The sequence below is a fragment of the Oncorhynchus gorbuscha genome, linkage group LG16, assembly GCF_021184085.1.
Source record: "Oncorhynchus gorbuscha isolate QuinsamMale2020 ecotype Even-year linkage group LG16, OgorEven_v1.0, whole genome shotgun sequence".
NCBI lineage: Eukaryota > Metazoa > Chordata > Actinopteri > Salmoniformes > Salmonidae > Oncorhynchus > Oncorhynchus gorbuscha.
In genome coordinates this window covers 81,318,305-81,330,518 of record NC_060188.1, presented here as the reverse complement: position 1 = coordinate 81,330,518, position 12,214 = coordinate 81,318,305, and the positions used below count along the sequence as shown (strand labels likewise).

The 12,214-nt window shown below is 44.9% G+C and overlaps 1 protein-coding gene across 1 annotated transcript in view; it reads right to left on the bottom strand.

Moving 5' to 3' along the window:
• Positions 1–7,409, bottom strand: part of LOC124000157 (A disintegrin and metalloproteinase with thrombospondin motifs 6-like) — a 247,176-nt gene extending 239,767 nt beyond the window's left edge. Inside the window, exons 1-3 of the mRNA XM_046306337.1 lie at positions 6,965–7,409; positions 4,902–5,405; positions 3,724–4,124 (exon numbers count right to left, since the gene is read on the bottom strand). Of these exons, the coding sequence (XP_046162293.1) occupies positions 3,724–4,124; positions 4,902–5,001 (501 nt within the window). The 5' untranslated portion in view covers positions 5,002–5,405; positions 6,965–7,409. The remainder of the gene's footprint in view (positions 1–3,723; positions 4,125–4,901; positions 5,406–6,964) is intronic.
• Positions 7,410–12,214: the final 4,805 nt, after the last annotated feature.

Here is a 12,214-nt window from a genome sequence, read left to right as displayed (position 1 = left end):
AGCCTGAGTCAGGGTTAAATGGCTAATGGTGTGCTACAGCCTGAGTCAGGGCTATATGGCTAATGGTGTGTTACAGCCTGAGTCAGGGCTAAATGGCTAATGGTGTGTTACAACCTGAGTCAGGGCTATATGGCTAATGGTGTGTTACAACCTGAGTCAGGGCTATATGGCTAATGGTGTGTTACAGCCTGAGTCAGGGCTATATGGCTAATGGTGTGTTACAGCCTGAGTCAGGGCTATATGGCTAATGGTGTGTTACAGCCTGAGTCAGGGCTAAATGGCTAATAGTGTGTTACAACCTGAGTCAGGGCTATATGGCTAATGGTGTGTTACAACCTGAGTCAGGACTAAATGGCTAATGGTGTGTTACAGCCTGAGTCACATAACATTGAAGGCTGCAGCACATAGAACTAACAAACAGTTCCGCTCTGCTCTGTGTGTTGCACTGCAGTCAGATGTAGAAACACCCCATACTCTGAAGCAATTTGATAAATCATGTTATAACAACCAATTACACCTAGAACAGCGCTGTAATTATTGTGATTGGAACCAAAGTACACAGCTCTCTGCCCTTGAACACCCCCTTTGTAACATAAATTGAAAAAGTACTTCAGAATGTGTTTATAAAAAACATTGGCATGCTGTTTCCCTCCGTAAAAACCCACAACAAAACCAATTAACCAAATATGACAACTTGGCACACTCCGGCAAGAAACACCGATTTGATAAATGCAGAGTGTGATGTCAAGATATCAAATACGTCTAGCAACTTACAAGATTACACTTCAGATACATTTCATACATTGTCCATTTTTGGTACTATTAAAATGGTCAGAGGCGAAACAGACCTAATTCAACATATGATACTGTACATTTGGTCGCAGCAACACATGTTTTTCTCCACGTAATTGTGATTGGCATAGAGGAACAGAGCTTTCTTCTTGTTCTGAGATGTTTCAAAGTAAAAGAGGGGGATGAGAGGGGGATAATGTGGTATAAGAGGGGGGATAAGAGGAGGTATACGAGGGGGATAAGAGAGGGGATAAAAGGGGGATAAGAGTTTGGCCAGTCTGTCAGTGGTGAGTTTTAATGAAGACAATCTGGTCAGTCTATCAGTGGTGAGTTTTAACAAAGACAATCTGGTCAGTCTATCAGTAGTGCGTTTTAACAAAGACAGTCTGGTCAGTCTATCAGTGGTGAGTTTTAATAAAGACAGTCTGGCAGTCTATCAGTGGTGAGTTTTATTGAAGACAGTCTGGCCAGTCCATCAGCGGTGAGTTTTAACAAAGACAGTCTGGCCAGTCTATCAGTGGTGAGTTTTAACAAAGACAATCTGGTCAGTCTATCAGTAGTGCGTTTTAACAAAGACAGTCTGGCAGTCTATCAGTGGTGAGTTTTAACAAAGACAATCTGGTCAGTCTATCAGTGGTGAGTTTTAATGAAGACAGCCTGGCAGTCTATCAGTAGTGAGTTTTAATGTAGACAGTCTGGCAGTCTGTCAGTGGTGAGTTTTAACAAAGACAGTCTGGTCAGTCTATCAGTGGTGAGTTTTAATGAAGACAGACTGGCAGTCTATCAGTGGTGAGTTTTAACAAAGACAGTCTGGTCAGTCCATTAGTGGTGAGTTTTAACAAAGACAGTCTGGTCAGTCCATCAGTGGTGAGTTTTAATGAAGACAGTCTGGCCAGTCCATCAGTGGTGAGTTTTAACAAAGACAATCTGGTCAGTCTATCAGTAGTGCGTTTTAACAAAGACAGTCTGGCAGTCTATCAGTGGTGAGTTTTAACAAAGACAATCTGGTCAGTCTATCAGTGGTGAGTTTTAATAAAGACAGTCTGGCAGTCTATCAGTGGTGAGTTTTATTGAAGACAGTCTGACCAGTCCATCAGCGGTGAGTTTTAACAAAGACAGTCTGGTCAGTCCATCAGTGGTGAGTTTTAACAAAGACAGTCTGGTCAGTCTATCAGTGGTTAGTTTTAACAAAGACAGTCTGGTCAGTCCATCAGTGGTGAGTTTTAACAAAGACAGTCTGGTCAGTCCATCAGTGGTGAGTTTTAACAAAGACAGTCTGGTCAGTCTATCAGTGGTGAGTTTTAACAAAGACAGTCTGGTCAGTCCATCAGTGGTGAGTTTTAACAAAGACAGTCTGGTCAGTCCATCAGTGGTGAGTTTTAACAAAGACAGTCTGGTAGTCTATCAGTGGTGAGTTTTAATGAAGACAGTCTGGCAGTCTATCAGTAGTGAGTTTTAATGAAGACAGTCTGGCAGTCTGTCAGTGGTGAGTTTTAACAAAGACAGTCTGGTCAGTCTATCAGTGGTGAGTTTTAATGAAGACAGTCTGGTCAGTCTATCAGTGGTGAGTTTTAATGAAGACAGTCTGGTCAGTCCATTAGTGGTGAGTTTTAACAAAGACAGTCTGGTCAGTCCATTAGTGGTGAGTTTTAACAAAGACAGTCTGGCCAGTCTATCAGTGGTGAGTTTTAACAAAGACAGTCTGGTCAGTCCATCAGTCTAAGATCAAAACCTTTAAGAGGAACAATACCTAAGCTTTGATTAGCTGCCTCGTTAAGGCCCAAAGAAAGCAACACAATCCCTTTCTTTATTTTTTTCACTGGAGAAACTCAAGCCCCGTTCATAACCTCCTTGTAATAATCCCTTACCTCCAAACAGACACGTCTCATAGATCTGACACTACCAGATAGTCCTGGGCTGGGGCTGTGTGGAGCTATTACCATATCGCCTGCACTCATCCATCCAACCTCTTCAGATCTACAACAAATGCCTAGGGGTAAGTTAGGGGCTAGGGGTTGATTTGGGACTGGGCATTAGTTTATCTGGGGAAACTGAAACCTGAGGAAAAGTTTGATGCATCCCCAAAACAAGAGAGTTGGTCCTGACTGTTTAGTAAGCAAACAGAAAGACAGGCATGCATGTTTACTGTCACAGTCCATTGAGAAGGATAGGTGTGGGGTACACTATGGTGAACTGACTGGCTGGCTGGCTGCCTGGCAATGTGTTAGGTTCTTTATAGTGGACAGACTAACTGGTTGGCTGGCTGGTTTCTGGCTGGCTGCATATTAGGTTCTTTATAGTGGGTGGACTGGCTGGCTGGATGGCTGACTGCCTGGTTGGCTGGCTTGCTGGCTGGCTGTGACTAAAGCTCTGATGATCCTGTAGAGAACTTTCCTCATCAGCCTTATCTTACTGTACCCTATCCTAACAGTGTCACTGTACCCTATCTTAACAGTGTCACTGTACCCTATCTTAACAGTGTCACTGTGCCCTATCCTAACAGTGTCACTGTGCCAGGTGGAGGGAGGCCAACATGCTATTTAGCAAACTACACTCTGTCTAATCCTGTAGAGCTGTGGGTTTGTCTGAGGTAAGCAGAGCAGAGCAGAGAGACTGCATAGTATTAACTCTCTGTGACTCAGACAGGGAGAAGACTGGTCAATGGGGGCCTCCTGGCCTCCACACAAAACAGGTCCTTGAGTACTATTCAAACACACTCAAATATACACAAATAGACTCAGACATACTCAAAACTAAAGTCACAGAAAGCTATGAAGGGGAGTAGAGTGGTGGTGGGTGTTCTACGAAACACAAAGATCAGGTTGTCCTCTCTTCCATCCCATCATCACACATTCCAATACTGCTTGGCTACTACATACAGCAGCTTCCTTCCAACACACCGCCGAACCAAACACATCCCATGGTACTCACCAAGCCCTTACAGTTACTGAGCGCTACTCTGGTGGAGCTGTACTGATCCTGCAGGTATCCTACATAGTGGCAGTTCTCCACCATGTCATGTCTCCACTCCAGGCCCTCTCTCCCCCAGTACTCCACCGTGAAATGTTTGGACACCAGGTGGGGGTTGATGGTCAGGTTTAAGTGAAAGTGCTTTCCGTAAGCCGATAGTCTGTAGAAGAGCCGGGACTGGGCCGGGTCCTGTTCGGCGTGGTCGGTTGGCTCTGGGCCAATGGTGGTGTTGGTGGCGTCGGCGGTTCGTCTCCTGCGACCGGGCTTGTGATGTTTCACAGTGTAGCTGAGGAAGTCCCCGTTCTCGTCCACTCGCACTGGCACAGTCAGCTGGAAGTGCTGCAAGTAGGACAGGTACTCGTCTTTTACAGAAAATAATGAATGGGGGGGTGGAGGGATGAGCCATCGGAGGAGGGGTGTATGAGGAAGAGAAAGAGACAAATGAGAGGGATCTAGCCATTGCAGAATACATACAGGATACACACTACAGATAGTAGGACTCATAGAAAGTAGAATGTCAGTGTATGTCTATAGTGGAACTCAGACAGTGACAGGACAGACATAACCTCACAGTGTGCCAGAGCTAGCAGGTTGTGATTCATCCCTCTAAAATAACAGTGAGGTCAGGATCACCAGATGTTACAGATGTCTCAATGACTGACTGACCACTGACCATGTGCAGCAACCATGCCTACACCTGCCTCACTGCTTAGAGAAATCACTTTCTCTAAAGGAGAGCATTTCTAGTACCTTGATAGATGTGCACAAACCCCTTTTATGCAGTCTATCACGAATAGTGTCCTCTAGTGGCCACATGGATGGAATGTTATTCATAATTTTCATAATTAATAAAGGTTATAAAAAATAAAAATGGTATTTCTATGTCAAACAGTTTTGGTATATTTCAATCTTCTGTGATGTATATAAAGTGTAATATTGGGATGCAAACTCAAAATGGAATACATTTCTACTCTATATCTAACATGGTACAGGTGTCGTCTTTTTTTAAGCCCATAACCATTTGTTTGAGGTGTATCCTTTTGTTTCAAAGTAGATCTATTTAAGACGACCATGAATCACTGTATGAACCAGATTTAGTCCACTGCAGTAAAAGGTTATTAAGCAATGCGCAATCATACCTTGTGAGTTGTGCGAAAGTCTTTGAAATTCAGAGGAAGCCATGACCACCACCATACTCAATATCAATATCCAAGTCAGCGTCTTCCACAAAATGTCCATAGTTTAGAGAAAGGTCTGACATGGGATTGGGGGGAGGAGGGTTGAGGGGGGTGGTGGTGCTATTGATGGGCTAGGAAAACACGTTCAGTACGGCGTGCCTGGCACCATAACAAGCCCATGGTTTTAGGTTCTCTGTGTGGGAAATGTTATCACTACTTCTCCTTCTCTTCTCGTCTCATCCAGGTCTCACACAGAGAATGTCTCAGAGACACTCAGCTTCTTCCTGAGGGCAACTGACACTTCCAGACCTCACTGGCGTTTCCCTCTGAGCTCATGTCAGCCACACGGTGGTGATGCTAGAATCCAGCAGTAGATCAGTCAGTCTCTTCAAACACATCCCATGCAGCAGATCTATAGATCTAGATCTATATTGGAAGCTTGTCTTGACCAATCCATATGCATACCTGTGAATACATTATTTCATAGGTAAATAAGCATACCTGCTACAAAATAACTGATAAACCAGTACTGATAAACCAGCCTGATAAACCAGCTTGCTAAACCAGTACTGCTAAACCAGCCTGCTAAACCAGCCTGCTAAACCAGTACTGATAAACCAGCCTGCTAAACCAGCCTGCTAAACCAGCACTGCTAAACCAGCCTGCTAAACCAGCACTGCTAAACCAGCCTGCTAAACCAGTACTGCTAAACCAGTACTGCTAAACCAGCCTGCTAAACCAGCCTGATAAACCAGAGGTGTGTGTTTAAGGACGTTTATGACACACACAGTTCAACAGCAAGTTAACAACCACAACAACCCATTGATCAAGTACAAAAGCAGCGTGTGCTGATGTCCACCAGCGTCCCCAGTCAACACAGCACCTGTCTCTATAACAGGTTGCACACATTCATCACATTCATCCATTATTAACCTATCAAGCAATTGATCAATCAATCAATAAAAACATGTATATTTCAAATCACTTACCGGATATTTTTCAAGAAAGAGAAGGTCACTCACTCACACATCTCATAAATTGCATGTCATACTGTTAGAACCAAGCGCAGGCGAGGTTCCAAGTTTAGGTCCTAGCGAAAATGACGCGTAAATTCCACCAATCACCTCTGATCTATCGGATGCGCGTAAAGACAGTACGGGTGGGTATCTATCTGTGGATAGGATCCACAGTGTTGGAAGCGGCGTGTTGTATCTTCTCTAAAGGCTATATAACCAACATAGCTGCACATATCCAGACAGCAGCGCTAAATCTACTTGGCCACTCCGTCTGACCCAGACAGTTGGCACTCGGCCCGAATACATCAGACCATAACGACCGACCAAGCGACCAACCGATCGCTCAAATAAAAACAAGTGACTTTACACTGCTCCTGTTAATCTAGGAGGCTATGTAATTCAACTACAACTGGAATGTAATACAAACAGTCCAGCGCTGTTCTTATTTTAGGGATTTCGAAAAGAGTTTGAAAATGCCGGGAATCATTATTGTTAGTAGCCTAGCCTAGGCACTCTATCTCCGCAAGTAATTTGGGTTTGTTTGACTTTGCCGACACAGACAGACTGTTCTTACAGATGTGGATCTGTTTTAGTGAGTTACAAATGTAACAGTGCAAGTTCAAGTAGCCTGGGCTATGCCAAGTGCTCATAGGCATCAAACCACTTTTAAAAGATACACTGTTCTATACAAATTATGGAATAAATAGTGGATGCAAGTTTGCAACTTTAACCAACATTTAGGCTACTCACCAAACACCGTGTCAGGAATTGTAAGTGCCTATAGGGTATACTTTTTCACTTTTGATCTATTTCTCGTGTTGTTAAAATCACAAAAGAGATTTTCCAAAATATGTAGTCCACAATGTGAAAGATGAGTCATTGCATTTTCTGTTATTTTCTAAAGATGGATAGCCTACAGGTTTTAAAGAAGAGGGATCTGCGTTGGCTCCGTTAAACGTGCATGAGTTGTGTCTATGGAGTGCTGATAGACTTCAAGCAGATAGTTACCGTCTTCATTTTCATTGGCAGCGACAAAACCCAACTGTGGAGAGTAGAGTACAGATTGCAGACAATAGACTTCGTCTACACTGAGTTCCGTGGTAGCCAGATCACTTCTCTCCTCTGTGCATCTCTTCTCGGTTTATGCCATTCTCTTTTTCTTGGACTCTCATACCGCTACTGCAGTGGCTCGCTCCCCTTGAGAAAACAGAGGAGCACAGGCTAAAATACAACTTCGCAGAAAATAGTCTATCCCCAAGAATAAGGAGACCTAATTTATAGCCCAACTGTCCTTTTTAAAATAGACTTGGTGTGTTTGCTGAGTTGTTACTTTTGGATAACGCAGGTAGTACTCTGCTTAATAATAGCAAATAGACTAGGTCTAGGACAGTGCATGTAACACAGCTAAATTGAGATGAAGTATAGCTCCCTTTAATACAGTATACCCGGTCTGGAACCACAGCCAAGTTCCGAGCTGCTTCAAATTGGCAGCTTTTTCAGGCTGGGCGGTTCAGTTTACGTCATTGCAGATGTGCCTAGTCTAACCATGTGTGCGCATGCTCCGATCTAATATCACGTGCGGGGGGGGTAGAAATAGGGCGCAAGAACCGTCAGCGCAAAGTGTAGCATCATTTTTATTTTTATTTCACCTTTATTTAACTAGGCATGTCAGTTAAGAACAAATTCTTATTTACAATGAAGACCGAACAAACGGCAAAAGGCCTCCTGCGGGAACGGGGGCTGGGATTTAAAAAAATAAAAACATGTAAATATAGAACAAAACATACATCATGACAAGAGAGACAACATAACACTACATAAAGAGAGACTTAAGACAACAACATAGCAAGGCAGCAACACAACGTGACAACAACATGGTAGAAACACATAACATAGTAAAGACATTGGACACAGACAACAATACTTCACGCAAATCAGCCACAACTGTCAGTAAGTGTCCATGACTGAGTCTTTGAATGAAGAGATTGAGATAAAACTGTCCAGTTTGAGTGTTTGTTGCATCTCGTTCCAGGGGCTGCAGCGAACTGAAAAGACGAGCGACCCAGGTATGTGTGTGTTTTGGGGACCTTTAACAGAATGTGACTGGCAGAACGGGTGTTGTATGTGGAGGATGACGGCTGCAGTAGATATCGCATTGACAGTATATGCCAACAATCACCGTAAGAACAAAGAACATGTGGCATACGTAAAAGTATTTATTGCAACAAAGATAAACACAGACCTAGCTAAAAACAGACCTAGACCTAGCTAATATGTAAAGTGTAATGAAATTGGTCAGCTTTAATAGCCTGCCCTAGACCTTGGCACCTTTTGGTATATCCATCTATACACTGTAAAATATGTAGAATTCTATATGCCTACTTTTTGACAAAACTAACAATAACCTGCATTTAATCTTAATACTACACTGACACTCCAACACACATGACCTTTATTTAACTAGGCAAGTCAGTTAAGAACAAATTCTTATTTACAATGACTGCGTATCCCGGAACAGTGGATTAACTGCCTTGTTCAGGGGCAGAACAATTATTTTTACATTGTCAGCTCGGGGATTCGATCCAGCACCCTTTAGGTTACTGGCCCAACCCCCTAACCACTAAGCTTCCTCTTCTGATGATTAAACACATAACTATTTGAAGGACTGTTGCGCCATCAGGTGTTCAAAAACTATATAGCAACTTTCACATTTCACAATTACCTGTCATCATTACCTGATTGAATTCCAGCCTAAATAGCAAAACTGAAATGTAAATAATCCTCCAGGGAGTCTTTGATCAAAGGGAATCCCCTCCAGTTATCTCTCTCTCTCTCTCTCCCACACACACACACCTGTAATCAGAGTATCCCTCCAAAAAACATGATCCACTATGCTTATGGTAGATATGTGAGGTGGTGGTTTAACCCCAGTCCACATGTGTATTACAGACACCAACACATGGGGTGCAGCTGCCAGTTTGAACCTAGACCTCATAAATTCAAATTACCTGCCAAAAAATCAATACAGGGATCCTTGGGGATTGTTATCGGTTTGTAAGGTTAGCCCCTTTAGTCTTGGTCCTTAACCTGGTACTTACTCACCCTCATGCATATACAGTGCTTTTGGAAAGTATTCAGACCCTTTCCCTTTTACCAAATTTTGTTACGTTATGCCTTATTCTAAAATGGATTAAATAAAAAATAATCCTCATCGATCTACACAGAATACCCCATAATGAAAAAGTGAAAACATTTTCGCAAATTTGTAGTAAAAAAATAAAGCTCAAGTGCGTCCTGTTTCCATTGATCATCCTTGAGATGTTTCTACAACGTGATTGGAGTCCACCTGTGGTAAATTCAATTGATTGGACATGATTTTGAAAGGCACACACCTGTCTATATAAGTTCTCACAGTTGACAGTGCATGTCAGAGCAAAATCCAAGCCATGAGGTTGAAGGAATTGTCCGTAGAGCTTCAAGACAGAATTGTGTCCAGGCACAGATCTGTGGAAGGGTACAAACAAATTTCTGCAGCATTGAAGGTCCCCAAGAACACAGTAGCCTCCATCATTCTTAAATGGAAGAAGTTTGGAACCACCTAGACTCTTCCTAGAGTACTCAACCAATCAGGCCTTTATGGTAGAGTGGCCAGATGGAAGCCACTCCTCAGTAAAATGCACGTGACAGCCCGCTTGGAGTTTGCCAAAAGGCACCTAAAGGACTCTCAGACCATGAGAAACAAGATTCTCTGGTCTGATGAAACTTTGAAAGTTTCTTCAAGTGCAGTCACAAAAACCATCAAGGGCTATGATGAAACTGTCTCTCACGAGGACCGCCACAGGAAAGGAAGACCCAGAGTTATCTCTGCTGCAGAGGATAAGTTCATTAGAGTTACCAGCATCAGAAATTGCAGCCCAAATAAATGCTTCACAGAGTTCAAGTAACAGACACATGTCAACATCAACTGTTCAGTTGATGTTCATGCAGAATCAGACCTTCATGGTCAAATTGCTGTAAAGAAACCACTAATAAAGGGAACCAATAAGAAGAAGAGACTTGTTTGGGCCAAGAAACACGAGCAATGGACATTAGACCAGTGGAAATATGTCCTTTGGTACAACGCACCCACTGCCAGCTAGCCTACTTCAGCAGCACTGTATCATTTTAATCATTTTAGTCAATAAGATTCTTGCTACGTAAGCTTAACTTCCTGAACATTCGAGACGTGTAGTCCACTTGTCATTCCAATCTCCTTGGCATTAGCGTAACCTCTTCCGTAGCCTGTCAACTATGTGTCTGTCTATCCCTGTTCTTTCCTCTCTGCATAGACCATACAAACGCTCCACACCGCGTGGCTGCGGCCACCCTAATCTGGTGGTCCCAGCGCGCACGACCCACGTGGAGTTCCAGGTCTCCGGTAGCCTCTGGAACTGCCGATCTGCGGCCAACAAGGCAGAGTTCATCTCAGCCTATGCCTCCCTCCAGTCCCTCGACTTCTTGGCACTGACGGAAACATGGATCACCACAGACAACACTGCTACTCCTACTGCTCTCTCTTCGTCCGCCCACGTGTTCTCGCACACCCCGAGAGCTTCTGGTCAGCGGGGTGGTGGCACCGGGATCCTCATCTCTCCCAAGTGGTCATTCTCTCTTTCTCCCCTTACCCATCTGTCTATTGCCTCCTTTGAATTCCATGCTGTCACAGTTACCAGCCTAACATCCAAGCTTAACATCCTTATCATTTATCGCCCTTCAGGTTCCCTCTGAGAGTTCATCAATGAGCTTGATGCCTTGATAAGCTCCTTTCCTGAGGAAGGCTCACCTCTCACAGTGCTGGGCGACTTTAACCTCCCCACGTCTACCTTTGACTCATTCCTCTCTGCCTCCTTTCCACTCCTCTCCTCTTTTGACCTCACCCTCTCACCTTCCCCCCCTACTCACAAGGCAGGCAATACGCTCGACCTCATCTTTACTAGATGCTGTTCTTCCACTAACCTCATTGCAACTCCCCTCCAAGTCTCCGACCACTACCTTGTATCCTTTTCCCTCTCGCTCTCATCCAACACCTCCCACACTGCCCCTACTCGGATGGTATCGCGCCATCCCAACCTTCGCTCTCTCTCCCCCGCTACTCTCTCCTCTTCCATCCTATCATCTCTTCCCTCTGCTCAAACCTTCTCCAACCTATCTCCTGATTCTGCCTCCTCAACCCTCCTCTCCTCCCTTTCTGCATCCTTTGACTCTCTATGTCCCCTATCCTCCAGGCCGGCTCGGTCCTCCCCTCCCGCCCCGTGGCTCGACGACTCATTGCGAGCTCACAGAACAGGGCTCCGGGCAGCCGAGCGGAAATGGAGGAAAACTCGCCTCCCTGCGGACCTGGCATCCTTTCACTCCCTCCTCTCTACATTTTCCTCCTCTGTCTCTGCTGCTAAAGCCATTTTCTACCACTCTAAATTCCAAGCATCTGCCTCTAACCCTAGGAAGCTCTTTGCCATCTTCTCCTCCCTCCTGAATCCTCCTCCCCCCTCCTCCCTCTCTGCAGATGACTTCGTCAACCATTTTGAAAAGAAGGTCGACGACATCCGATCCTCGTTTGCTAAGTCAAACGACACCGCTGGTTCTGCTCACACTGCCCTACCCTGTGCTCTGACCTCTTTCTCCCCTCTCTCTCCAGATGAAATCTCGCGTCTTGTGACGGCCGGCCGCCCAACAACCTGCCCGCTTGACCCTATCCCCTCCTCTCTTCTCCAGACCATTTCCGGAGACCTTCTCCCTTACCTCACCTCGCTCATCAACTCATCCCTGACCGCTGGCTACGTCCCTTCCGTCTTCAAGAGAGTGAGAGTTGCACCCCTTCTGAAAAAACCTACACTCGATCCCTCCGATGTCAACAACTACAGACCAGTATCCCTTCTTTCTTTTCTCTCCAAAACTCTTGAACGTGCCGTCCTTGGCCAGCTCTCCCGCTATCTCTCTCTGAATGACCTTCTTGATCCAAATCAGTCAGGTTTCAAGACCAGTCATTGAACTGAGACTGCTCTTCTCTGTATCACGGAGGCGCTCCGCACTGCTACAGCTAACTCTCTCTCCTCTGCTCTCATCCTTCTAGACCTAACCATCAGATCCTCCTCTCCACCCTCTCCGAGTTGGGCATCTCCGGCGCGGCCCACGCTTGGATTGCGTCCTACCTGACAGGTCGCTCCTACCAGGTGGCGTGGCGAGAATCTGTCTCCTCACCACGCGCTCTCACCACTGGTG